Source organism: Primulina huaijiensis, chromosome 15, assembly GCF_012295235.1.
Source record: "Primulina huaijiensis isolate GDHJ02 chromosome 15, ASM1229523v2, whole genome shotgun sequence".
Classification (NCBI taxonomy): domain Eukaryota; kingdom Viridiplantae; phylum Streptophyta; class Magnoliopsida; order Lamiales; family Gesneriaceae; genus Primulina; species Primulina huaijiensis.
The window spans coordinates 24,615,591-24,642,637 of NC_133320.1; the positions used below are offsets into that span (position 1 = coordinate 24,615,591).

Below are 27,047 nucleotides of genomic sequence, written 5' to 3' on the forward strand. Positions count from 1 at the left end.
TTCTGCGATATTTCTTACCTTAAATTAAACATCCATCACATATTTTTTTCCTTTTTCCTTTCGTTATTTATCTAATCTGCGATATTTTTTTGCCTAAAAGAATATTATCGAGACATGTTAACTATAGATAAAGCCTAATTTTATTAAAATAGATTTTTATTATATATTTTTTAATTAAATGAAGATTAACTTTATGATCTTATAGAGATTTTTTTCAATTTATAAAAAATTAAAATATGATCCTAAAATAATTTTTTGACATCTTATACATTACAACATAGTACAGAAATATAGATCCGCAAGCATATTATAAAATATCGATTATCTTGGTTATTTAACTTTTTCGATCGATTACTTTTACAAGACCACGTGTCTAAATTTTCCACTAAACCTCTTCTATAAATCACGATTCTCTCTGGTTCATGGATGTCAGTCATGATTAACGATCTTTTATTTATCCTTTTAACAATTTTTTAATGTGGATGTTCTGTTATCATCTCCAATCGACAGATAAAAGCCTCTGTGTAACCTATTAGCATTCCTGAGAAGTTAACAAACAATTTTTTTGCCACATGCTAATACTGGCTAGCCAGACATTGGCAAGAGAAATTGATTAAAACCTCGTCCACGTGTATAAACTCTCGACAATTGGATAACGCAAAAAACATTTAAAGAAACTTCTGCATTCATGCCTAGAAAGTAAGCAGCCTTGGAACAAGCATATACGAAGGCGCGCAGCAATACATGTTCACTAGTGACTTGCTACATAAAAATCAGTCAAAATTTCACATGTACAGATCCGAATCATCGTACCGTTTGTACATCCAAAATATTGGATCTAAAAACAAGGGTTAGGGATTACATAGAGATCATATTAGATCTCCGGCATAGATGAAAAGAGTATCACAACAACAATCTCAGGGAAATTATAGAGATTTGATTGATTGCCAATGCATTTCAAAGGCCACTCCTTTTCTTTGCCGCTGCAATAATCCCTTTGAGCGTGCGATTACTAAAAAAAGCCATTGCAGAGACAGCAAAACCGTTTGAATAGGTAAGAAGGTGACAATAAGAGCAATAAAATCAGGACTTCGTAATAGGTTGACTAAGAAACACTATATGAAATTGCTGCAACACCCATGTCACTGAAGGGGATAAACGTTAAGAAATCCACAAAACCAACCATTTTGCCACAGCACAAAAAAGTGTGTTGCATCTAGCTTTCTGTTTATTTCGATAAAGTTATGTTACACTCACAAAATCCACAACCTAAGTTATTTCTGATGTTTTAGCAGTTTTTGCAAAGACATGACGTTCAAGACTTTAGTATTATCTAGAAAGGCTTGTTCAGTAGAACACAATTACATACCTCTGGCATAAATTGCTCGTCCAACACAAGCATCGCAAAATCTACTTGTATGGTGAAAATAATATTGATGAGTTCTGGCCTCCAAACCCAAATGAATTGGACAATGCCACCTTAATGTCCAGTTTTTCTTTGGTTGGTCCCACCAGCACATTTGTATCCTGGATCAATATGTGGTTCTTCATCAATACACTATACATCCTTCGTAAACAAATTGCCTCAGCAGAATCAGCTTGCGAAAACACATTATTGGTCGATCAATACTATACCCATGTGTGAAACAAATCTTAAATAGAAAGAGAGCATCTTGGTCACTCGCATTGAAAGTAAAAGAATTCATTAGAAATGCCTGGCTGATCTCATAGCCCAACCACCCAGTATGCATGCTTTCATCTACTTCAATATATTTAGGGTCGAGTTATTTTTTCCAGATGCTCATCTTCAATAAAGTGTCATAACTACTATCATAATGACAACAGCAATCGAACATTGGATACATCCAATAGCTGACGCTAAAATATTTGTCAGCCAAGTGAACAACTGACAAGGTTTGCAATTGTTAATCAGTATTCAATTCACAGGTAGAACTACTAAGAAAGCATGCAACGAAAGAAACATACCACCCCATCATCTGGATTTTCAAGATTTATATTTGGATGAACCCAGCCAGTCCGAATCGCCTGTAGAATAAAGCTCACTTCAATAACGGATTACTGTTCCATGTAAACATCAATAACATTCATCACAAACTCACACCCTTGCTATGAGGGTACATAATGGTTACAAGGACATGAAAAAGGAACTTTGTTCTATTTTTCGATTTAAAAAAATGGATGAAGTATGTATTACAGATACCGATTAAAAATCTAACTGCATTGCCACACGCATTAATAAATGAGAACCAAGGAGCTTAGTTGAAACAAGTGAAAGGATAAACCATCCAGTAGGAAATCCATGCCACTCATTTTGACAAGTCTACGTAGCTTAGAATAGATATAGAAAGGATGAAAATGTCCACTGTACTTTCACTTCTATCATTCCATATTTTACACCAGATATCCATGACTTCAGCTGTTAGTCCCTGACTGTAGGGACTACAGCGGGTAAAGAATTTTGCTACTTCATGCCGAAGCTATTCCTAATAGAGAGAGATCCTAAGATATTTCACTCAAATAACTCAATCAAATATGCTCGCACTACAATTTCCTAGATCAGCAAATTATATAAATCTGCAATGCACCTTTACAGTTGCAACAGCCTCCACAGCACCAGCTGCTCCAAGAAGGTGCCCAACCATTGATTTTGTCGAGTTCACCCTCAACTGCATATGAGCAAATGTAGGCGTGAGTTGCACACAAAAACTTTCATAAAAATTATGACGGATGAAAGACAACTAATTTTCATTTAAAAACCTCAGGATTATGGCCAAAGCAATGAATGAGGGCTTGATACTCCTTGAGATCGCCAGCTGGAGTAGATGTCGCATGCGCATTTATATAATTCACATCTTCCCTAGGTATTCCTGACTGAGCTAGAGCCTTCTCTATGCACAGAATGACACCAGTTCCTACTCGTAAAACAGGATTGAGAAGCCCAAATTATATCCGAGTTTAATAACAACAGAAAGGTATACTCGTTTGCAGGTTTAAATAATGGAGTCTTGTCTTTGCACAGAAATACAACAATTCCTGCTTTATCACTTAGCCAACAAGTCCAAATTATGTTTCAATTAAGTAATGACACAATACTAAAAATAAGCACGAAAGCCTAACGGGAAAAAGAGCTCAATCCCTTAATTAATAGATAAAACGAAAATCTAGCAACAGTTCATGCGAGGGAGAAGGTCAAGTTCTTACATCAAACATCATGGAGTAGTAAAGTTACGAGGTGAATAAGTCTAAACAGTCAAAAATTTAAAGGCGACATCATTAAGAAAGATGCAACACATAGGCATAGAAACCGGGCTTGAGTACTGGCTGAACAACCTAGGTCCAATGAAATAATGAAAACCATAGTCAGCTATGAACTAATCAATGAAAGAATTGTTCAACCCAAGTTCAATGTTCACATCAACGTGCAGGTGCAGCAAAATTATAAAATTTTGCCATTTTGATTGTTTCACAAACCAGTCAAACTATGTTGCAAGTTCTAGCAATCGTCCTTTAATTTAATGGGTTTTGTTCTAACAATGAACTTTACGAAGGCTAGAAGCCAGGTCAAGGCTGATAGTCTCAGAAGGTAGTGCCTGGATAATGTCATCCATTTGAAGATTACAATTAAATTCCAGACTCTGTCAGTGTCAAATGTTTTCTTTCACCGGTAGCTAGAGAAAAAGCAAGGAATGAGTGGATTTATTCCCTTCTCGATTTATGACATATAACATATTTGCATGAATATTTCCTCACTCTTATCATAAGACTTGAGAAAATCGAGAAATGAAGAGCATCAATTTTTGTTCGTTTATTAATTGTTTTCTTTCTGTGAGATTGGATTGAGAGCATAATAAACATAGTTTAGTGAAAACATTGGGCTCAATTTGGGAACATTATCATTTTATCTTCAGCACTTCACAAATATTAGTACCTACCTCTTTCTAATTAAATATGAAATATAATCCCAATAACACACACTAAAAAACTTGACATCTCCACACATTACACAAGAATATGAAGGGCATAAAATTGATTACAAAGGTACCTTCTGGATGAGGCTCCGTCATATGATAAGCATCACATGTGAAGCTTCCACCAAGAAACTCAGCATAGATAGTGGCACCTCTTTTCTGATCATTCGAAAATGATTGAAATCTAAGGGAATTTATTTTCATTTTCAGGAAAAAATTTCTCATCGTTATCATTTAAACAAAAACACAAAATTGTAAAAAAAAATAACACTAAACACACTTCACTCCCCTGATAAATTTTCAAAACAACAAATCATCTCTGAAATCATCAAAAACAAAACCAAACATACCCTAAAGTTTCAAAAACAAAATTCGCTAACTACAGTTTTTGCATGAATACAAAGCCCCGAATTTTTTAAAAGATTGGAGTTTCCGAATACCTTAGCATGCTCAAGTTCTTCGAGAAGCAATACTCCAGCCCCTTCTCCCATAACAAATCCATCACGATTCTGTCCAAGATAAAAGGAGTTTTTGGTGAATCAATACACCACATAAAGAACTAGAAGGCTTTTTCTAGTTCCCTTTTCATGGCTAGTAGTCAGAAGACCGATGGATTTACATGAATAGGATAACTTTTCCATTCTTGTTAAAGTAAGAAAATAAACTGTTTTATCATTGAGGAACATTTAAATCACGCAGACAAGCAGATCCAGTACTCGAGTATGAATAATTGTTTAAATAATCGTTTTCAATCTTATTTTGCAAACTCAGATGGCAGCGTATTTTAAGGTCTCTCATTAAAGGATCACATTGCAACCACAAGAGTTTACCCATGAAGTGCCACACAGTTTGCCATCACAGTACTGCTGACACGACAAGCTAAATAATTCTTCCAATCCTTGTTACTGATAGCTGAAAGATTTTCATGTGCACTGGTTGATGAATGTCCATATACATAAAAACCAGCATTAAAAGATTCGTGATTAATAAATAATTAGTTAATGAAATATATGAATTAACGAAATCATCAGCTTTCACTTGGCAGGCTGTAGCAAAAGTAACTAACAAAGTATGGAACAAAGGAACGTATTTGAAAGAGAAACATAAAACTTAACACGATAGATTCATCATTGTCAGCAGTTTTCCACGCCAAATTCCAGCACATATGGTTAAGAACAAATATTTAGAAAATTACACTATCCCAGGGACGTGAGGCTTTAGAAGGATCAGCGTTCCTCTGAGACAGTGCTCTGCAGGCAACAAAGCCTCCCAATCCTGCACCAAAGTTTATGATCAAGAAACTGAAGAAACAAGAGTTTGAAAAATGCAAATCAAAAGAACGTTACCGATTGGTATTATTGCCGCATCTGAACCACCACAAAGCATCATGTCCTGTAAAAGAACAAGTATCAGCAAACAGCTGGAGCATTTATGAGTGATATTTTTTTAGCTGATCCTCCAAGAATGCAAACAGAATAAGAAGCTTCATTTTCAAAGCTTGAAAAAACCCAAATAGACTTACAGCTTCACCCCGGATGATGTGATTAGCAGCATTCAGTATGCAGAAATTGCTTGTTGCACAGGCAGTGGATATTGAGTAGTTAGGGCCCATCCATCCCTGAAATACATAGTAAATCAGGCTTAGATTACCAGAATACACATCACTTGCTGAACTTGCAATTGTAGTAAAAAGGAAAAAAAACTCGTTTAACCAGATCCATAGCGAGCATGGCAGAACCCATGTTTGTGGTTGCAAAAGGTACACAAAATGGATTCATCTTCCTGTATGAGATCCGCAAAGCTTCAATCGCATCATTAAAAACCTGCCCGATACAAAAAGGAACAACGAAGATAGTATGTTGGAGTCGAGAGCCATAATTTTCTTGATTACATTAAAACAATTAAAAAATGTATTGCATATTTCCGAGTATATAGAATCATATAGTGCATGCTTCAACCCACTGTAAGACTTCCAACATAAACCAGATATGATCTAGGTGATCGCAACAAAACAATCTCATATAAATTCAAGGCATACGAACTGTTACGCATGGATTGGAAACAAATTTCAAAAGAAAAAGGTGCCATGTGTTATATGAACATAAGATAAATTCTGAAGAAATCTGAGTAACGAGTAAAAGCATGAAAGCAAAATCATCAAATCTGTGGCTGCAAATGCAGAACTCCATTCCTCCACTAATTTCATATTTGTCCAAAGCAACACTATAGGCTCACCTTCATCCCACCCATGGCAGAGCCAATCAACACGCCACACCTCGCTTTATTTATTTCATCCATGACATCTTCTGTAATTCCTCCATCAGCCAAGGCTTTCTTTCCCGCTGTTAGCATGTAAAGCATGAACTTGTCCATTCTTTTGGAAAGTTTAGGTGCAACCCAGCCGTCTGTGGAGAAAGCCTTGATCTCTCCAGCAATTTTCTGCAGTTAAAATGCATACAGTCAAAAGATATATGGCGAACCCAGAAGACTAAAAATGAGATCACGATAAAACCATACTGTTGGAAACTGGGAACAATCAAAAGCTTCTATCTCACTAACGCCACTGACACCCTCAAGCAGGTTATTGTAGAACACATCTGGGTCATTACCAAGTGGTGTCTCCAAACCCAAACCTGTCACTACCACTCGCCTATGCTTGGTTGAAGGTTTCTTGTTGGGCACAACTTCATTGGCAGGTTGCATGGCTACAGCCATTACTTCTATAATTTACATAACAAAGAAAGATCAATAATCTACCGTGGGACCAATCAAAGGTATCAACATTATGAAATAAATTGAAATCCACAGGAAATTTTTGTCACATGCATGATTCTCATATATCAGGCCAAACAATATGAAATACCTTTTGGTACCTCATCAGTTCGGTAAGTAACAACCATTAAAATTGAAAGCGGCAAACCTAACCTTACCCAACCTCACCGACCATAGAAAAACTAGACAAAGCTACACGAATTACCCACATTCAGAAAACGAAATACAAGAAAAGCATGGGTCGGCGTTTGTGATTTGAAAAATCGAACGATCAAAAGTACTCACATATCATTGAAAAACAACGATTCAATCAGTTTCCTCGTGCTATAAAGATTCCACGAATTACCAAATCCAAGGAAGTTACAGACTTACTTGCGATTGTGAACAAGTTTACAGAGAAAAAAAGGGCAAGAAAAACATTAGTCTAATAAAACCAATCACAAGCACGCCTAAATTAAAATTGAAAGTAATCAATCGACTAACCTAAATTAATTAAATTAAATTAAAAAATAGCCGCCTAAACAAATATTACGCACCGCATCAACAGCCAATCTACACACCCAGGCAAAATATAACATAACATAAAAATCACCGGAATGGGAATCGCAGGGCTCGAAAGCTAAGAAAGAAGTCATGATACCTCGAATGCCATAGAACTGCGGCGCGCACTTGGCGAGGACCATCTTCCTCCTACGGGACGCCCATCTGCTGAGACGCGAATGCGGCGCCATAGAGATCATCGAAACGGAAGAGTCATTTTCAAAAGCAACTGACATGCATGCCTCCATCATCCACGAACACACCGCCGATGAAGCAGCCGCCATCCTCAACAGCTCACCTTCAAACAGTACAAACACACGTATATCCGTATCTACAACCACAAAAACGAAAAAACCCAACAACGATCGATTTCCTCGCAAATAAAATTCGAATCAGCTAGAGTGGAGTTTATCCATCCGTCCGCGGCTTCACATTACCGTGGGTGAAATTAACGAGAAAGCCAGTTTCAATTGATTGAATCTGAGCGGAGAGAGAGAAATATGAGGAAATGGAATAGGATGCGACATCTGTGTATATTATAATCTCACTCGGTCTTTTCTTCAGCCCACATTTATACATATATATATATACATATATATTATAATATATATATATATATATATGTATAAATGAGCAGCTCAGCAATCCTTCACCATAAAAAATGGTTGATAACTTACACAATCTTTCTATTGGTTATAATTAATTATTGATCAAAGAGGGACCAAAGTTTGAGTTTGAATCTCATAACTTTATTGAATAGAGTTGCATATATTTCAAGACATAATAAATAGGTGTCCAATAAAGTGGAATAACGTAAGAAACCAATCAAGGAATGTTGACTTTTCAAATCGTAATTAAATATTATTTAATTCTTATTTCGAGTCATTACTTTTTATTTACCAGGTACTTGTGTGTACTTTGGTGGAGTGGTGAAAACTGAAAAGGTCAAGCATTTAATTGATATGATATTTCACTGCCCAATACAGGGGGGGTTGGACGAGAAAGGTGATTCACTGCTTTGTTTACAACCAGTTGAGATAGATAACCTGGAGGCCCTGGAGATGCAAGGGGTAATGCTAACAGAGAGCATTCCCTTCTCAAACTGCTTGGTAGCGTCCCTTTATACAAATATTAATCACCAGGACAAGAAGTTTGTTTCGATAGACATGCACCTGTTGCTGGTAACCTTGCAGAGAGCATTAGAATCCTATATTTCTTCAGAGGTATGCCAATTTCTTTTGACAGTGTAATAATGCATCTTCCTTGAAGCCCTGGCCACTACATGTGTTTTTCATTACAAAATCTTGATTTCTCAAGGCTGGATATCCGGGGGAAGTCTCAGGTTTTATTGTAAGCTTTGTTGACTTTAACTATTGGTTCATGTGGTCAAAACATTGTCCAGAGTAAAATGAGGATGAAAGTCCTGAGAATGTAATACCAATACTGAAGAAAACATAGGAAAAAGTCAGCCCAAAACCAGTGTACCTGGCGCTATGTACTATTATAGTTCAATTATATCTTATATCGAAGGTATTTTGGGAGCGCGACTAAATTGATAGCAACTTCAATTCAAATTTTCCATTACTTAGGCTTCATCAACAACAGAGCCTTGCTTATTTCTTCAAAACATAGAAGTTCTCAGTCTTGTCACCTATTGATTTGAGGGAAGAATCACACTTTCAAATATATATTTTTTTTCAAAAAAGAAGTCATTAAACTTCTCTCATAATGAGATTGCCGCCCTCAAAATTCTTTAAGGCCTCTACTTTGCAATTTTCACACATCTGACAAAGAAAGTGCGCCACACAACTTGACAGGAGCAAGAACTTTGAATATCACACGAGAATTTTGAACTAAAAAAAAAAAAGAACTTTGAATTTCACACACAAATGCATCCACAATCGTTCCCAATCAAATCAAGTGACAATTTATGAATACGAACTTTCCAAACTGGAACTTTAAATAATCTATTGATTATTTAAATGTTTGATGATATAATTATTTTCTATTTTTGTCTGTCATTAATTGAGAGAAAAAAATTGGAAACTTCCCTCACCTTTGATTTGTAAATATCCCATAATGAACTCATTAAAATCGTTTATCTCGATTATTATACTATACATACAGTTTTGGAAAGTTGAATTTATATATTTTGATCAGTACTGAACTTAAAGAGTGAATTAAGGGATTTAATTTAGTAAGTAGTTGAAATGAGGTGTCAAAATTAAAAGTAATCAGGTAGACCGTGATTGGCAGCGCAGACACTTGAAAAATTATAATAATAATGAACCCCATCTCATTTGAATGGAAAACTCGGCTGGCAGACGCGGTGAAAACAACCTCAATCGCACGTAGTTGACGACGATTCAAGCTGCTCTGGTTTGAAAACATGATGTCTATTTAAAGACAAATATTTGTTGTCAATTTTCAGTAGCTTCCTCAACGCCTATGTTAGATCGCCAATTATGATAAACAGATTGAATTGATAATGACTGAAAGGCGGCTTGCAATATCCCAAGCACTCGGATAAATTTCACGAATGGCGAATACATGCCACTTCCAAACGGAGACGTACGTCCTTATACTTGGTGTGGAGATCAAATGTGCGCTTAAGTGAGTCAAGGCAACGTACGTCATCTTATACGGTAGGATGGTGATGTTCCTGATGCAAACTACTATATATATATATATATATAATTATCTTTTAGAGAATGAATTTTAAAATGAATCCAAGGAAATGAGAGCGTGCTTCGTGGATCCATCTGAATTGGAGCTCGAGTCCAACGTGCTCTTATCCGCAGCGCGTAGCTCCTGGGACAAACAACCAGATTCCCTTGGTTATTAATATTTTATTCAATACTGTTTTTTCAATCTCAATCAACACGGCGTCTTTATTTTGACCCCACCACTAGTTTGCTACACAGAACTCGCTATCTACATATATTTATACGCGGGCCGCCGTTTCTTCCAAGCACCCAAAACCCATCAGCAAACAAACACCTGCAGGGATATTGGACGATTTATTTATTATCGTTTACTTAATATGCCAAAATCAACGAGTTCTATTTCAGAGAGCACTGAAGCTTCTGCTTCTGCTTCTGCTTCGAGCAAGTATAAGGGTGTGAGGAAGCGGAAGTGGGGTAAGTTTGTGTCGGAGATCAGGTTACCCAACAGCAGGGAGAGGATCTGGTTGGGTTCCTACAACACGGCGGAGAAGGCGGCTCGTGCCTTCGATGCCGCTCTCTTCTGCCTCCGCGGCAAGAACGTGAAGTTCAATTTCCCCGATGACCCGCCGGAGATCACCAACGGCATGTCCATGACACCGGGAGAGATCCAGGAGGCGGCGGCTCGGTACGCCAATTCCGGAGACCAGGGCCCACGCGCTGCTGGCCGGGTCGAGAATTCGGACGCGCAGTCATCGTCTGAGTTAATACCTTCTTCTCATGCAGAGTCCCCATGCCCACTGCCGGAAAACGAATTTGCGGATATGCCCCTGGACAATGCATTCTTGAACCAGTTTTTAGCCATGGGTCACGAGAATAACGTCCACGATTTCGGGGTATTCCCGGGATATGGAGATTTCTCCGGTGAATTTTTTGTGCCACCTTTGCCCGACGTTGATAGTTGGGCAGACAATACGGAAGAAATATCTTCCGAGAGTTCATTTCTGTGGAATTTTTAAAACCACACATTTCAGGAAATCTGGCTATTTTAGTTGCTGGAATCACTGATCAAAGATTTCATTTATATTTTATTTTTAGTGAGTTGATGGAACAATGTTCGGGCAACCATCGACTCATTTATTCTAATATTCTTTTACTTCAGGTTAATTTCGGATGTTCATGTATTGTTTCCTCGTGGCTTTGTGAGTTAGTTCTATAAATCTTATTCTTTTACATAATATTGTGTTACTTTTTTTTAACATCACGATGCCTTTAATATTCTTGAATGCAGGTGAAATAACAAAATTCCTACACAAACTTGAAATAAAATATGAAAACGAGAACGTACGTAAGTGGAGTCGAGATTTTTAGTGACACTGATATACCTAGACAGGAAATAGAAATTACGTATTATTTAATTTCTATTTGGTATTCTATTTTATCAAGCAAGATGCAATCATACAACTGGATCGTCTATTTGATGTGGCCAATTTCAAATTACAATCTCCGTTTTTTTTATCAGGAGGTTTTTGAATCTATACTATATTATTAAGTTTAAGACCTCAAAATTACAGTCCAATCTCTCATTATTTTTTATAATTATATTTTGATCTTCATTTATATATAAACCAAATGGATTATAAAAAATATAGTACAAATAAGCAACGCGTGCGTCGGTGCACTAGTAATAACTGAATTGTCCATTTTTACTTCCAAATCGGGAGAGATCGAGCATACATGAACTAATACATATATATATGATGTTTACTTATATGTATATAAATCATATTTAGATTATATTTTATAGGATGTTAAATAATGACAGATAAGTAATAACATGATTATTTAATCGATGAATTTTTTGATTGAAACTATGAACATGTGATTGTTACCTTATAATAAATAATTGTTTTTATTTTGCATTTGTAAAAATGGAATTATGATTTTTTTATTGAAAAATTAAATTATTATTAATTCACATGTAAATTATTTTTATCAACCAAAATTATTGCTGAGTATAAATATTATTTATTTTTTAAAAAATAAAATAGAGTTAATATTTATTTACGCATATCCATCCAACCAAACATTTTGGACCAATTAGTTGTATTGGGTTGAAACAAAATCTACAAAATACCAACCCAAGTGGATCAACTACTTTCACTTCACAAAAGTTGCAAAATATCATTAATTATAGGATAAATTGTTAAAAAAAAACAAAGGCTAATAGCATTTTATTTAAAATGAAGAGTTATTCACTTAAATGTTTATGAATTTGTTCGTAATATATTTTCAAAAAATATCTTAATATAAAAAACGAAATGTACATGAATTAATTTTAATATTTAAAGTAATATATTTACTATTTAAACATTATGAAGTCAGCCAATATATTAAAGTATATATATGGAACAAAATATACAAGGCAGAGAATATATAATTTCGTAAATTAAGTCAATTCACAAAAAAAATTTATATAAGACCATATGCGATCGACTACTTGTCAATAATTTAGGAGTGTAAATGCAGATGAGTCGAGTGCGTTCAAGTCTAGTTGTAGTAAGGATATTACAAAAAAATTCACAACTCGAAACAAATTCAAAAACTCTAAACCCGAATCCAAACCAATCGACTAATTACATCAACCCATCAACTCGATTTGATTTTTTTTATCATTATTATTTTATTATTTAACAAAATAATAAAATAAAATTATAAAAATTCATTATGTAAATAAAACTTTTGCAAGATTTCATAACACAATCTATGATTACATGAGAACCAGTTAAGAACATGCAAGAACCAAGAAAATCTGGATTCTGGTAACATGGGTGCGTTTACCAATAGATGAAAAAACTCGCTTGCCCACAGGAAAACAGAGACAAATCGATCAGTTCACTGCTGAGGATCAAGTTTCCTGTCTAAAATAAAAAATCCACAGACCTAGAAACCAAGAATAAAAAATTCAAGTCCTGTACAAATATAAACACCAAGTTAAGTGATACCCGACTCAGCTGAGGTGAGGATGAAAACAACCTTAACTCGCATAAGCCACCGAGTTAACATTTCATAAAAAAAAGCCAAAAAGAAAACCGAGACTGCAGTTCGATGCTTAAGATTTTTTTTCAACAAAGAAATAAAATTTCACACTTTATGAAGGATTCAAACTAAATTCAACCAGTTCATTGCTTTTTCTGGTTGCAAAAACAGATACCCAGAAAGGGGAAAAATATCAAAATCAAGAAACACTCAGCAAATTACATCGACAAATTAAACAAAAATGAGAACGTACTTACTAGCCTCTTCATGCCTCTATTCCTCAGTTCCAGATTGACATCCATCCCTTGAAGAAAAATCTTTGACTATCAACCACTTGAAAAGAAAAATTAAAGGAGGAGAAATCAATAATGAAAAGGGGCGTGAGTAGGAGTGGCAATACAGAAGAAAAGTTAAAACTTGGACCCAAAAATAATCAAGAAACGTATATTCTCCCACAGAGGAGTACTGAAAGAAAATTATTGTGTATTCTCAGTGAAGAAATTGGATTTCTTTCCGCTGATATGAAGAATATATTTGGAAAGTTTGTATGAATAACATATATCTTATGTGATCTCCATAACACATAGTTTGTATTCTCGATTTGATATTTTTTTATCATTATTATTTTATTATTTAACAAAATTATTATTTTATTATTTAACAAAATAATAAAATTAAATTATAAAAATTCATGAAAACATATAATCATAATAAAAATATTTTAATTTAAACACATGATAATAATTTTTTTAATATAAATATGATAATTATGTTTCATATTTTTGAAATTTTAAAATTAATAGTACAATTGTCTAAATGATTATTTACTCCAAAATTAATAATTATCTAAAAATTCNAAATATATATATCAATAGTTACATTATAATTATACCTAATATATATATATATATCAATAGTTACATTATAATTATACCTAATATTTGGTAGCTTTATTTGATCTAAAATAATAGTTTATGAAAAAAATTATATTTTTCAGGTGAGATTTCAGATCAATCGAGCTGACTCGAATATGACTTGAACCGACATAATTTTTTGGGTCATATTATGTGTTCAATCAAATTTAACCCAAATCCGAAAACCCTTGTCTTTAACCTGAAATTTTTTTGGTCAACTCGGGTTGGTTTCGTTTTTTTTCCATTTATTTTTTTATATTGCATTAAAATATACGGGCTGTACAAGCCGAAGGTGTCGCATCAATGTGTAAAATCGACGAAATATCCCAAACCCTTTTCCACCATCGGTTGTCCAAGATATCAAATATAGGTTCAATTAATTTTTATTGAATACGTAAAATTGTATTTTTAAAAAATTTCTTTACTAAGGAAAATTTTCAAACATTCGTTATGGTATGTTTGAATTTAAAAACCTTGTTGGAGTGATTTTTTTTTTTAATAACAAAAAAACTTATGCTAACAAGTAAAATCAATGTTACGTGGTTTTTATACATGAATTAAAGACATTATACAAATCATAATAATTAACTAATTAATTTTAAATGGACAGGCAACATCAATCACAAAACTTATCCATTCCAAGAAAAAAAATACAAAAAATTATAAAATATTTTTTAAATTGGAAGACGAAAGATTTCAATGGTGCTGAACGTTTGGTGAAGAACATCGAGGAGCCAATTCCAGCCATGCTTCTGTTTTAGATGGCGCAGCAGTCGGTTTTCTTGCTCCGTACGGTTCAGTAGCAACGATTCTGTAAATTTCATATCCCAAAATTAACGACAGCCAATACACAAATAAGTTGAAGTTAAATAATTCTTGGAAAATACCAATTCACCTGTCTTTCCTCCTCTCCAAGAATCTGGCCAAAGAATTTTTCCTCTTGATTGGTAAATCTACAACGCCGTAAAACTGATTAGTCAACTAAACATCAACCAGTTACGATATTAACGTTTTTTTTTTTGTGTGGAAAATTTGAAAGGGAGATTAGGGAAATGAGCATACCAGAACCAAGAAGCTGGTGAGGACTGCATAGGTCTCGAGCTGAAGTAAACTCGGGGAAGCTGGCGGCGAGTTCCGCCGGTCTCTTAGCTGTGTTCGGAGGTGATGAGGCGGCGGTGCTGGCTAACATCATGATCCGATTCGCCTTGTCCGCCGGAAAATCGTCAAACACAAACACCTGACCGACGTAGAATATGGTCATCTGCGCACTTTGATCAGCCCCGGATTTCATACCACTGTTACGATTCGAACAAAGCTGTGTAAGACGACAATTCCCTAGGCCAACGCAAGAGGGGTTGGGGTTGGGGTTGATTAGTAACATAGAATTTACCTGAGATCAGATTTCTTTATGGTTTCGGTCCTTCCGCCATGGAGGGGATACGAATCAGGCTTTGTAGCACCCGAACTCTGATCTGATTTCTCGATCATGGGCAACAAATCCATCGTTCTAGTTGGAATCCCTGTTAGCCGAAAAAGAAACAAATCTAACACATACAACAGCAAATCTAGGAGCCCCAACAGAAAAAAGGAAACGATACCGTACCTTTGTGCTCTGACTTCGTGGACAACACCAGACCGACGTCTTCAAAATTACCCCCCTCTTTCAAGTACTGGCTCAACAAGCTACATGTCTGAGAGAAATTAGACCTCTTCCCGGAGTCCAATAATTCCGGCGATCCCATTTTTCCTCCGGAAGACAAATTGGTGACTAATCTTCAAAGATATTAAATTGAAATTTGAATTGAATTCAGACAATGAATTGTGTGTCACAAAAATAGGGCTTTATTATTAATATATATAAAAAGGGGGATTATATTTTAGGCACGAGGAATATGTGGAGTTGTTATTATAAAATTTTGTGTTGGCCTACCCACCGACCGACCTTGTTGACCTAAGGTTTTGTTAATGGTTCGGATATCACCTTTTTAAAACACGTGTTTGTCTTCTTCTTTTTTTTTTCTTTTTTTTTTCTGAGAGGCGTGTTGTCTCGATTTTTACCAACATCTAAAAGTTCATATTCGTTACTACATTTAAAAGCATAAACGACAGATAATTTGTTTATAGGACAATAAAATGTGAGCAACAGCCGTACATTTTAATTTCTCGTCGCTCTTTTGTTACTTATTTATTTTCTATTACCGTTATTTTTTGTGTGTCTTCGATAAAATTACGAACCAACTCATTAATTAGTCTACAAATCACGATGATCAAATGACTAAAGTAGACAAGTTTGGTGTAGCAGACTCAACTAAAATAACATAGACAGAAAAATTCGAATTCAAGAGCTCTGGATAACTGTACACCAGCCTTACTAATCTAACTTCCCCTTGAGGTCACGTTATGTTAACAGAACATCTGGCTTTTTTTTATATGTGCATATAAAAAGTTTCAAATTACATTTTTAGATATATTTCTTAATTAGAAATAAATCTGGAAGCTATCCTTCATTCCATAGTTAACATAGTTGTTGGATTATTAACCTTTTTTAAAAAAAAAAATAGATTATTAACGGACTTTATATTATCCAATGGATTAATTGTATATGCATGAAGGGTGACAATTTCGGAAAAGAAAAACATGCCATGCCAGATGGCTTGTTGGTAAAAAATTGCTATTTATGCCTTGATTGAAAAATTATTAGTAACTTAAATCCTCATTTGATTATGAAGTAAAAAAAATTATTGTGTTTCAAGATATAATTTATTCATTAAATTATCTTTTCTTTGTTGATAAGATTTTGTTAAATATTTGATTAAAAGTTTTGCCTTTCCAAACCTTTATAAGGATAAACTCTATATGTAATTTGATATGTTTAAAAATGTTTATTTCGTTATAAACTCTATTTTAGTATTGTTTGTAGGTATATAATCAAGTAAACAATTATCGGGAAAAACATGTCTATAAATCTGAGAATCATATGCTATGCACAAAAGTGGAGAGATAAAGAGAAATATTCATAAAGAGTAGAATTAAGTCTTAGAGCGTCGTCGTTTGAAGAATACAATTAATATTTACGATTGTGTTGTCGTGGTTGTTGTAGAAATCTGAAGATAATACTCGTGGAGTGTTGATTGAATATTTCTTTTTTTCTTGTTCCAGTTTCTTGCACATGGTTTTTGCATTCTTTGGTTATTTTATTGTTGTTTTTAAAATGCTATTTGATTTCTTAAGCTTTGAGGGAAGATAACTTTTTTATATAAAATTACTAGTGTTGGTTTTGTAAACTCGATCTATTTTTCTGGTGATTATTTTGTCACGAATATCATACAAATATTTATATTTGTGCATAATTATCTCGGAGTTATTTTTATTTATTTGTGTGTTTTATTATTTCGTTGCATATTTTCACTAGATGCTATAATATGTAAGACAATATTAATATCTAATATATACAACGTTTTTACATAATCTTCATTTGATTTTAATTTCAATTTTAAATTATTTTTTTACATATCTTTATTTTTTTGGTTTTTGGGTCAAATCTGACTTAAGGGTCAGACTGACTCTTTCCACGAAAAACCTAGCCAAGTCCACAATATGCTAAATCATGCACGTTTAAAAAGAATTGTTGAAAAGTTCAATTGCTAAAATAAATTTGACTTAATTATTATGTATGAATAAAATTCTTACCTAATTTTTTGGACTTGGTCTTCTCCGAAACTACTTATAGAGATGATCAGGGGTGATCAAATTTTTTTACTAACCATCCGAACCGTATTGCACCGTACCGTTTTTCTTAATGTTTTATAAAAATCATGATTAAAAACAGTAATCATAAACTGTACTGCATACGCGATTCGGTTATTTTTTTTGTCAATAACCTCACCGCCTAAACCGCTTGCCATAATATTTGGCCTAAGATTATAATAATTTGTAAACAACATATTCAATTAAAGAAATCGTCATTCATTATATCTCAAATCTTTTCAAAATTATTACTCATATAAAGAAAAGCTATCTTCATCTTAATTATTCTTCATATTAGTCTTTTATTAGATTATTTATTTTTTTTAAAACAATATTTTGTTTAAAGTTTGAAAGTAAAAAAAGAAATATAAAATAGTGTAAATATTATTTTTGTTATGAATGTGTTGTGTTGTTAAATTATTAACTTAGTTTTGAAACTTGATTATTGTTTTATCTAGTTTCATTTTTGTTTGATTTGAACTATATTTTATATTTGAATACACTATGGTTGTTGTTTTAAAATAAATTAGAATATATGTTTTAATATTTTTCATTAAAAAAAACCGTAAACCGACCGCAATCGTCTGAAACCGCTCAAAATCGTAAGATTAATTCTACATGTAAAACCGCAATTATTTTTTTAAAAATACAAACCGACCGTATATGGCAATTCGGTTTTAATTTTTTTTTAAAAAAAAACCGCAAAACCGCACCATGATGACCCCTAAAGATGACAATAGAATGGGAGGAGTCGAATTTTTGTCATTTTCATATCCATCCTCGAATTTTATCCCCTCCCTCATAACTCATCCTAATTTTTTCAGGTTCGGGGGATCCCGAACTTGTGAGAACAAATATTAATTTTTGTTTCAAAAATATTAATGGAACGGTGACGGGACTGGTTCGAGGATTTCCCTAACACGAACTTAATATTATTATTAATATTGCTAACAATAATAATAATAATTATTTTTATTAGGACGAGTTTGAGGATAAACATAGTATTCTCATATTCGTCTTTAATCATCTCCGAAATTAAAAAAAAAAATCTCCAAACACGAAAAAAGCAGGGATCTTTTTTCCCGATTTTCCTCACGAGACCTTGAATTCATTGGCAAATGGCCATCCTAGCTACTTACCCGGAATGATTGGACTATCCGACCCATTAGCTCCACTACTAGTCGAGGAACAGGTGGCATCACTTTATTCAAATGAAAATTAGTGTTTTTGTTTCACGTTGGTTTATGCTTTTAAAAAAATCGATAATTATCTGATGTATTTAGAAATAAAATTATTATATCGATAAAATATTTATGAATCAGTTATAATTATTTTCAGTCAAATACAAACACTAGATCGAGTTAATTACCTAGTATAATTACTAGATCGAGTTAATTACCTAGTATAATTGAGTTCAAATAGTATATCATCTACTTGATATCATATGAATATGTCTATCAGACCTCTGGCCATTCCTAATCAAGATAAGAGTCACACGATGAATATTATGTACTCTCCTGTAATACCAGTTTGAGAGCCAAATTGATTCATTCACTATATTGATTTTCAGAAGCATCTTTAGCTGCTCTCTCATTTTTGTCCTCAGTACTTGACTTGAGCGTCGAAGATGTTATATCGTGACACGTTCACGGCCCTCTTCTAACGATCTCCTATGTGATTTCAGGTCCAGAGTAGGTCCGAGGTCTGAATTCAGACGGATCCCACCTAATGGAATCGAACCCTATATTTCTAGTGAGTATCACTCCTCAAACAAAATTTGTGATGGGTTCGTAATTTTTAAATATTTGTTGATAGATCCATTATTATCCATAAAAAGATTATGCAGGACGCTAATGTGTTGCTAAAAAAAGTAGAGCTATATAAACATTTGGACTTTTCAAATTCGAAATCTCTCTTCTGATTTTTATCATTATTCATCACTATGGACATCATCAAATGATATATATTTCAAAATTCATACTCTGATCGTTATTTAACGTTTCTTGATACACGATATGTGTCCCGAACTTGGTCATGACACACATGAAGATCAACTCTAGGTGCATACATAGATTCAAATGGGAATGAATCTAGTTTAAACAATGTGCGTTCTCCACTTTTAGCTCATAATCAAAACTAAATATATGCCATACGAAACCATGTACTCTGGAGAAATTTGTACTCAATTTTACATGTTATATTTTTTTTTGCAAGAATGGACGATACACCGGAAATCTCTCATGTCGAGATAAGATTCACCTCTCTTTTCCACCTGAAAAATCTCAACATGTTTTCTCATAGAAAACTAACTAAAATTTTTCCATCACCAATCTTTATTCAACTCGAACCATCAGTACACTACATCACAGAATCATGACACACTACCATTCCAAGTTCAAACCAAACAAAGCCACACAAATCAGAGACCCCCTCAAAATTCAGGGTTCGAAAATTTGCGGTCTCTTCAAACATCAGCTGTGTCATCAAGCCCGGAGGTGCCTACAGCGTTTTCTCCATATCTTCCCACTGAAATGGCCGCTGTTTGCCTCCTCGTTTCGTTTCTCGTTTTCTCTGTTTCTTTCGCTATAGATGATGATGACTACCTCATCGAATTTAAAAAGAAGTTGAAGAATTCTTCCGCCCTGGATTCGACCTGGATCAAAGGGACCAATCCGTGTGACAATAAGAAAAAATGGCTGGGAGTAGATTGTAGCGAAGCTGGTCATACGAGTGTATCGGGTTTGTTTCTTATGAATCTTGGTCTCTCGGGTGATGCTGGGAATATTGATCTTGGATCTTTGTGGAATCTTCAAGAGCTTCGAGCTATCAGTTTGGAGAACAATAGTTTCTCAGGTCCAATGCCTGAATTCAATCGACTGAATAAATTGAAGGCAATTTTCTTGGCAGGGAATGAGTTTTCCGGGGAGATAGCTTCAGATTTCTTTATTAAATCTGGGAATCTCAAGAAAGTGGAGCTTGCACGAAACAAGTTCTCGGGTAAAATCCCTGATTCTTTAGGAAAACTGGAGTCTCTCATAGCTCTAATCCTAAATAACAATGAGTTTTCAGGGCCTGTCCCTGAATTAGCACAAAAATCCTTGCAGATAATTGATCTGTCCTACAACAAACTACAAGGGGAGATCCCTCAAAGCATGTCAAAATTTAAAGCCACGGCCTTTGAAGGAAATCCCGACCTCTGTGGCGCTGTAGTTTCGAAGCAATGCAAAGTTCAAGATTCATTGGCCACTAGTGAATCCAAAGAATCGGGCTCAAGTGCCAAATGGATCTTCTTGGGCATAGTGGCTGCTCTTTTGTTAGTGGCAGTCATTTTCAGAGCCCGGAGAAAGGACAACAATTTCAGGGTCCTTGGAAAAGAGAATCTCGATGAAGAAGTGCAGATCCACACACCCAGCAGCAATATGAGGAGTCTGAGCTCTAGCAGGAAAGGAAGAAACTCGGATACCTCCAGTGGCCGTTCCTCCAGAATACACTCACATAGTGGGAAATCTGCAAGCGATCTTGTGGTGATTAATGAAGAGAGAGGGATATTCGGATTGTCTGATTTGATGAAGGCTTCGGCAGAGGTTCTTGGAAATGGTGGCATGGGGTCAGCATACAAAGCCGTAATGGCCAACGGATTGTCTGTTGTGGTGAAACGATTGAGAGAAATGAATAAGTTCCGTAGAGACGAATTTGACGCCGAGATCAGAAAGCTTGGAAGTCCGAGGCACCCCAATATTTTACCACCATTGGCGTATCATTACAGGAAAGAAGAGAAACTTTTAGTGTCTGAATTTGTCCCCAAAGGCAGCTTGATGTTTCTGTTGCATGGTAATGCGTTTTAATATATGGTTCATTCTCGAATTTTGATCATAGGTCTCCCTGAAATGTATGCTGCTAATTTAACCCGAAATCCAGCAAAAGATATTCCCAGATTTTGAATAAATTATGACATCAATAAGCATAAACTAAATATGTTACCATTTCTTGTATCGTTCACATCTTTCCACGAACCCTTACCTTTTTCTGAGCTGAAATGCTTTAACATTCGAGTGTCAAAATTTCAGGCAATCGTAGCAGCGATGAGCTGAATTGGCCAACGCGACTGAGAATAATCAAGGGAATAGCTGGGGGGCTAGAATTCCTTCACACGGAATTCGCAAACCAGGACTTACCACACGGGAATCTGAAGTCCAACAACATACTTCTGTCATCAAGCTACGAGCCGCTGCTAACAGATTACGGGCTGCATGCTTTAATCAGCAACACCCAATCTGCGCAAGCCCTCTTAGCCTACAACTCCCCCGAGGCTGTACAGTATCAACAAGTATCCCCCAAAAGCGACGTCTACTGTCTAGGAATCGTGATTCTCGAAATTATGACAGGGAAATTCCCTTCTCAGTACAATCCAAAGGGTGGTACTGATGTGGTGCAATGGGTGAATCAAGCCATTTCTGAGGACAGAATCAGGGAATTGATCGACCCCGAGATTGGAAATGCATCAAATTCAGTCGACCAGATGGAGAAGATGCTGTACATTGCAGCAGCATGCACAGAAAATGATCATACCAAGAGGATTGAAATGAGGGAAGCTGCAAGGAATATAGGAGAAGTACAAGTTTGAGGCTTTTTTTCCTCCAGATTGGTCGTCTCACCGGGATGGATCGAACACACCGCGAAATGTCTACAACATATACGAGATTCAGATGAAACTTCTTACATGATCCGACGATAATTAACCGATAGAATGTCCCTAAGTTATCCATGGTAAATGTAGTTTTTTTGTGTAGAAAAGTTAATGTTTTTTCTAGATTAGGAAAGCAATCTATATGATTGGTGGTTGAACCCCATTTTTGTAGATAATTTTTTTTATTTTTATTTTAAAGAAAGCACAGAAAATAGAATGGACATTCATTTTGTGAATATTGTAATTGTAGCTTGATTTTGCTTTTAATTGATCAATGTGAAGTTTAGGGAGTTCAACATGTTTGCCATTTGCTGGTAAAATTCAATTATATTCAAGATTTTAGCAGTTTTTCTACAACCTATCAAAATACCAACACAAAAGGCAAGGCAAGGAAACTAGTACGACTGCCTGGTTTGATTCTATATAACTTACAAATCAATTTTCCAAGTCTAATTCTTGATAATGGAATATTATTGGCAGTACTCATAGTAGTTTGCTTGCTTCAATTTGGCTAAAGAAATAAACCTCGAACAGAATTTGATATAAAAACTATTATTTTACCTACTTAATTACAAAGTTTTAAACAAATAATTGAGTCGTTCTCGATTTTTTTAAATAATTTAATTCTTTTTTTAAATTTCTTATTTCAATTAATGTATTTTCAATATCATCCTACTTAAATTGCACCATGAGCCTTCACTAATTTCTATCGATTATTATTAAATTAAACATAAAATTAAATATTTAATAAAATAAAAAATTTATATATACTATGATTATAATTTTACAACATAATTTATTGGTATACATAAAAATTCCACAGTTTTTTTAATATTATTTTTTATTTATAAATAAAGATAATCTTGTTAAATATTTTTGGTTGCTGGCTTCTGCCTTCTGGGCTGAGATTGGAGTGGCAATCGAAGTTCACCAAAATTTCTGCTTGATTATTTCCCGGCCCCATCCATACTGATACTGTACCGAAATGAATCGATTCGCGGGGGCGAAACGGCTGCTTCCGGTGTTTGGTCAGCGGATCAACCGCTTTCAAAATTCAACACCTATACTCACAAATCCAACGCTGTTTTCTACTGCAGCAGGATCTGAAACCGTTCCCAATCAAAACCCTAACCCATTCACTTCATCATCGACGTCGGCGGGCGCGCGGGAGAGTGGTGCGAGGAAACCTTCGAGTCCTAAAGATCACTGGCAGGATGAGCAGGCTCGTGTTCTTCATGCCTCCCTTGGCCACGTGGTCTATTCCTTTCCTTCGATTTTTTTTTTTTTGATTTGTTAATTGTGTGTTTTGTGAGTGGATTATTTTGGGCTGTGATTTTAGTGCATTAAATTAAACTTGGACCGAAATAACTGTTGTTAAATTATGAATGGAATTGTATTCATTCCCATCTCTGATTTTATATCAACGCGGCCTAACAAAGCTCAATGTTTTAAAGCTGTTTCCTGAGTCTTTAAAATAGTCTTTTTTCTTGTGAGAATTGGAGTGATAGTGTAGCGCCCTTACCCGAGTCACTTATAAAAAGACTAATATGCATGCAACATTAAAACTTAATAACAACAATTAAACAGCGAAAATCAAATAACTTAATCATCTTACAACCCAAATGAAAACAGAACAAACAACAGCAGGCTTAAACATTAATACAACCATATCGAAACATAATTCTAAACTATAAAACGATGAACCACATAAAACCTCCACTGGATCACCACCGAAAACTCAGCTGCTCTAGCCACTGTCCTGGTCGTCCGAACCGTCCAACCTAAGACCTGCCCCGTAGAATGGGATGTCCAAGATGAAAACAAGGACGTGAGCGACAATCGCCCAATACGAGAATGTACGAGTATACAAACTTATATGATGCATGTGAAATGCAATATGCTCGGATATCAAGGATCAAGTCAAGAATCTCATGCTCAGTCTAGAGGCGCCTGAGTGTATAGTCTCTGATCTGCCCTAGGCATGTTTTGGCTCCCACACTCATCATCAAGACGTGGACCTACAATGTCCAATTCATCAGAGCCCGCGGGTCCCATCGGACACTGTAGCTCTCGATGACCAATCGTCCACAATACAGAATAGGGCTGAGCGGCCCCAACAAAAGAGGTATTTCTCAAAAGATATCAGGCTCAATATGATATGTCACGCATAATATGTCAAAGCAGTAAAACATGTATAATACAACACATAAATATGCAGCATATAAGTGTGTATACTACACTTGGATATCTCAGTCAGTACATCACGTATCTCACTAAAACAATCTGACAGAAAGCTCTTAACCTAGACAATACCAACAATATGAAATCACTATCAAACCAGATTCTGAATTACCAAATATGCTATAAAGTTCTTCCTAAAGGCTTTAGGATTATACCTGCGTCCGTCGTCAGCCCGCTGATGATGTCTCGATCTTAGTTCACCGACCCCCCCTCGAGTCGACACTAGCTCCGAAACTTCCCGACACCAAAGTGCCCTAGAAACTGGCTAGAAAACCTAAGGTAAAAGACTAGAACTATCTCTCTCTGAAGGATGCGATGTAGGAAACAAAAGAATTCGGCTTCTATTTATAGGCTGCATCCGGATTATTTCAGAAATCCGAATCAATCTTATCCGCCACGTGTCAGAATCTCATTCGTCTGGTTGGATTTCTCGAGATAACGTAATCGGAAGTAGATCGGGTTACCCATTTAAAATTCAGTGGATCCAACAGATTAATCTCAAATTATAAATTCGTTAATAATACTTAATTAACAACTCTTTAATTATCTCTTAATTAATACTTCATTCAAAATAAGAATTCGGGTCATTACAGATAGCGTAAGCGAAACTACTTTATGCAAATTGTAATAGTGACTTGCGATGTTTTAGCAGATTAGATTAGGATGGACTGATGCGGCCATGATCGCTGGAGCAAGAGATGTTGGTGTGTCTCCTGCTATTGTCGGTTCTTTTCCTCGGAAAGAAGCTTCTCTAGTAGAGGTCTGCTTTTTTAACCTTTATATTTATGTTTAATTTTGGGTTAGAACAACACCAAAACAGAATGGATTTGTTACCAGGATACTGGATCTGTCTTTTGATGCTCCTCGTGAATCCGTAATATTTCTATACATTCAATGCTCATAGTTCTTAGTCATGGAGACACACGTATTCTGTGGATAGGCTTTTATATACACTGGTTGATCAATGCTCTTTTATTTATTTGCTTCAGTTTTTCATGGATGATTGTCTGCAAAGGCTAATTAACATAGTTGAGACAGACCCCGAATTGGAAATCTTAATTCTCAGTCAACGTGTTTCAAAGCTCGTCAGAATTCGATTAGAGATGCAGGCTCCCTATATTTCAAAATGGCCTCAAGCACTTAGCATACAGGTGAACATTGTTGTCTCTCCAAGCTTAGGCTTTCATCGAGATGCTTGTCCAAGTAAATCCTTTATAAGATAAATTGTAGGCACAACCCTTGAATATTTCTGCGAGCTTCAAGCAGCGAGCAATGCTTGTTGATGAAATTTGGCATGCTGCTGGGGATAAGGCTGTCGACATTGATTGGTATGTGAAGCGCACGGTCCTTGGTGGGATATACTCCACAACTGAATTATACATGCTTACCGATACTTCCCCAGGTTAGCATTGTGATTTGATTTTTTTTCCTTGCTTGATTCAGATGATATTTTTCGGGTCTTGCTGAAGCTTCTGATATTTTTTCCTTCTGTTCTCATGTGTTAATTCCATGTTGTACTGGGCATGAACATTCTATCCACTCGATCAAGCTTTCTTGTTGCACAATGTGGTTCATTATACTTTTTATTTGTCAATACAATTCCCTTTTCCCGTTGAGATGCATTTTCGTGCAATTTGCCGTGTAGAGACCCAGCTGTCAAGAAGCTTACCATGTGGGCCTAACGTGTTAATGCACTATCAGCATAGCTACATTAGTACAGCTTGATTGGCAGATAATATCATTTAAGTAGTGTTGTTCCTCTCTTTTTTGTGTAGAAAGACTTGCTCACTTGTCATGCTATGTATGTAGATTTTCAGAATACATGGGCTTTCTTGGATGGACGAATTAAAGATGCATTTGATATGAAAAACACTGTTCAGGAGGTAACCATTTTGTCTTTTCATTGCTTCTGTGGTCACTTGTACTTTTTACATGTACATAAGTTGCTAATAGATATGTGGTATGCCAATGAAATGATCTATCACTAAATTTCCATGATATGAAAATTTCGTCCCAACGCGATTAGAGACTTGCGAATTTGCAGGTTAAGTATCTGGCTGAAGCGGTGGGAGCTGGAATGGGCAGCTCCGTGGAAGGATTTGTGAAGAGAGTGTTCCAGTCTTGAGTTCTTGGCAGGGTGAAATAAGAATGATTACGACATTATCATGTCATCTATAGTTATAAAATTTCTCCAAGTTGTTGCGTGTTTCTTGTTCTTTTTCGAATGGGGACTGGACATAACTGAAAATGCTATTTGTACTTAACACACGTTTGGTATAAGTAGGATTTGTAAAGAGTATATTTTAAGTGATTTCATACAAACCCATGCACACACAACCTTAGAGTGTGTTTGGTTACAAAATTATTTTGCTTCAAAAAGTGCTTTTCTAAGTTGAACTTTTAAAAGTGATTAAGGTTTGTGTTTAGATAGATAAATAAATAAAAAGCATTTTGT

The 27,047-nt window shown here is 35.3% G+C and overlaps 5 protein-coding genes across 9 annotated transcripts; 3 read left to right on the forward strand and 2 right to left on the reverse strand.

The window, feature by feature from the left end:
* Positions 1-721: 721 nt before the first annotated feature.
* LOC140959030 (3-oxoacyl-[acyl-carrier-protein] synthase II, chloroplastic-like) lies at positions 722-7,873 on the reverse strand. Of its 3 annotated transcripts, none has more exons than XM_073416729.1 (14): positions 7,354-7,873; positions 6,507-6,709; positions 6,225-6,428; positions 5,702-5,812; positions 5,512-5,607; positions 5,336-5,381; positions 5,185-5,264; positions 4,430-4,498; positions 4,064-4,148; positions 2,779-2,933; positions 2,607-2,687; positions 1,987-2,046; positions 1,370-1,527; positions 722-1,012 (listed from the first exon to the last, which is right to left on the reverse strand). In XM_073416729.1, exons 1-13 carry the CDS (start codon positions 7,583-7,585, stop codon positions 1,411-1,413), a joined length of 1,539 nt encoding a protein of 512 aa, XP_073272830.1. In that variant the 5' UTR covers positions 7,586-7,873; the 3' UTR covers positions 722-1,012; positions 1,370-1,410. The 3 variants fall into 3 exon arrangements, with proteins under 3 accessions (XP_073272830.1, XP_073272831.1, XP_073272833.1); XM_073416730.1 differs by having other exon boundaries at positions 7,402-7,871; XM_073416732.1 differs by lacking the exon at positions 7,354-7,873 and adding an exon at positions 7,047-7,241.
* Positions 7,874-10,266: 2,393 nt separating this feature from the next.
* Positions 10,267-11,219, forward strand: LOC140959803 (ethylene-responsive transcription factor ERF017-like). Its single transcript, XM_073417817.1, has one exon. It carries the CDS (start codon positions 10,345-10,347, stop codon positions 10,981-10,983), a length of 639 nt encoding a protein of 212 aa, XP_073273918.1. The 5' UTR covers positions 10,267-10,344; the 3' UTR covers positions 10,984-11,219.
* Positions 11,220-14,441: 3,222 nt separating this feature from the next.
* Positions 14,442-15,756, reverse strand: LOC140959860 (protein TIFY 10A-like). The gene is made up of 5 exons (XM_073417895.1): positions 15,521-15,756; positions 15,308-15,437; positions 14,980-15,212; positions 14,813-14,870; positions 14,442-14,728 (listed from the first exon to the last, which is right to left on the reverse strand). Exons 1-5 carry the CDS (start codon positions 15,657-15,659, stop codon positions 14,614-14,616), a joined length of 675 nt encoding a protein of 224 aa, XP_073273996.1. The 5' UTR covers positions 15,660-15,756; the 3' UTR covers positions 14,442-14,613.
* A 4,144-nt stretch (positions 15,757-19,900) lies between these two features.
* Positions 19,901-22,581, forward strand: LOC140958747 (pollen receptor-like kinase 3). Of its 2 annotated transcripts, XM_073416312.1 has the most exons (3): positions 19,901-20,661; positions 20,734-21,495; positions 21,732-22,581. In XM_073416312.1, exons 1-3 carry the CDS (start codon positions 20,196-20,198, stop codon positions 22,286-22,288), a joined length of 1,785 nt encoding a protein of 594 aa, XP_073272413.1. In that variant the 5' UTR covers positions 19,901-20,195; the 3' UTR covers positions 22,289-22,581. The 2 variants fall into 2 exon arrangements, with proteins under 2 accessions (XP_073272413.1, XP_073272412.1); XM_073416311.1 differs by having other exon boundaries at positions 19,902-21,495.
* Positions 22,582-23,213: 632 nt separating this feature from the next.
* On the forward strand, positions 23,214-26,899 carry LOC140960561 (uncharacterized). 2 transcript variants are annotated; one of them, XM_073418866.1, is made up of 6 exons: positions 23,214-23,606; positions 25,242-25,352; positions 25,582-25,743; positions 25,823-25,994; positions 26,402-26,475; positions 26,637-26,899. In XM_073418866.1, exons 1-6 carry the CDS (start codon positions 23,337-23,339, stop codon positions 26,715-26,717), a joined length of 870 nt encoding a protein of 289 aa, XP_073274967.1. In that variant the 5' UTR covers positions 23,214-23,336; the 3' UTR covers positions 26,718-26,899. The 2 variants fall into 2 exon arrangements, with proteins under 2 accessions (XP_073274967.1, XP_073274968.1); XM_073418867.1 differs by having other exon boundaries at positions 23,216-23,606; positions 25,245-25,352.
* Positions 26,900-27,047: the final 148 nt, after the last annotated feature.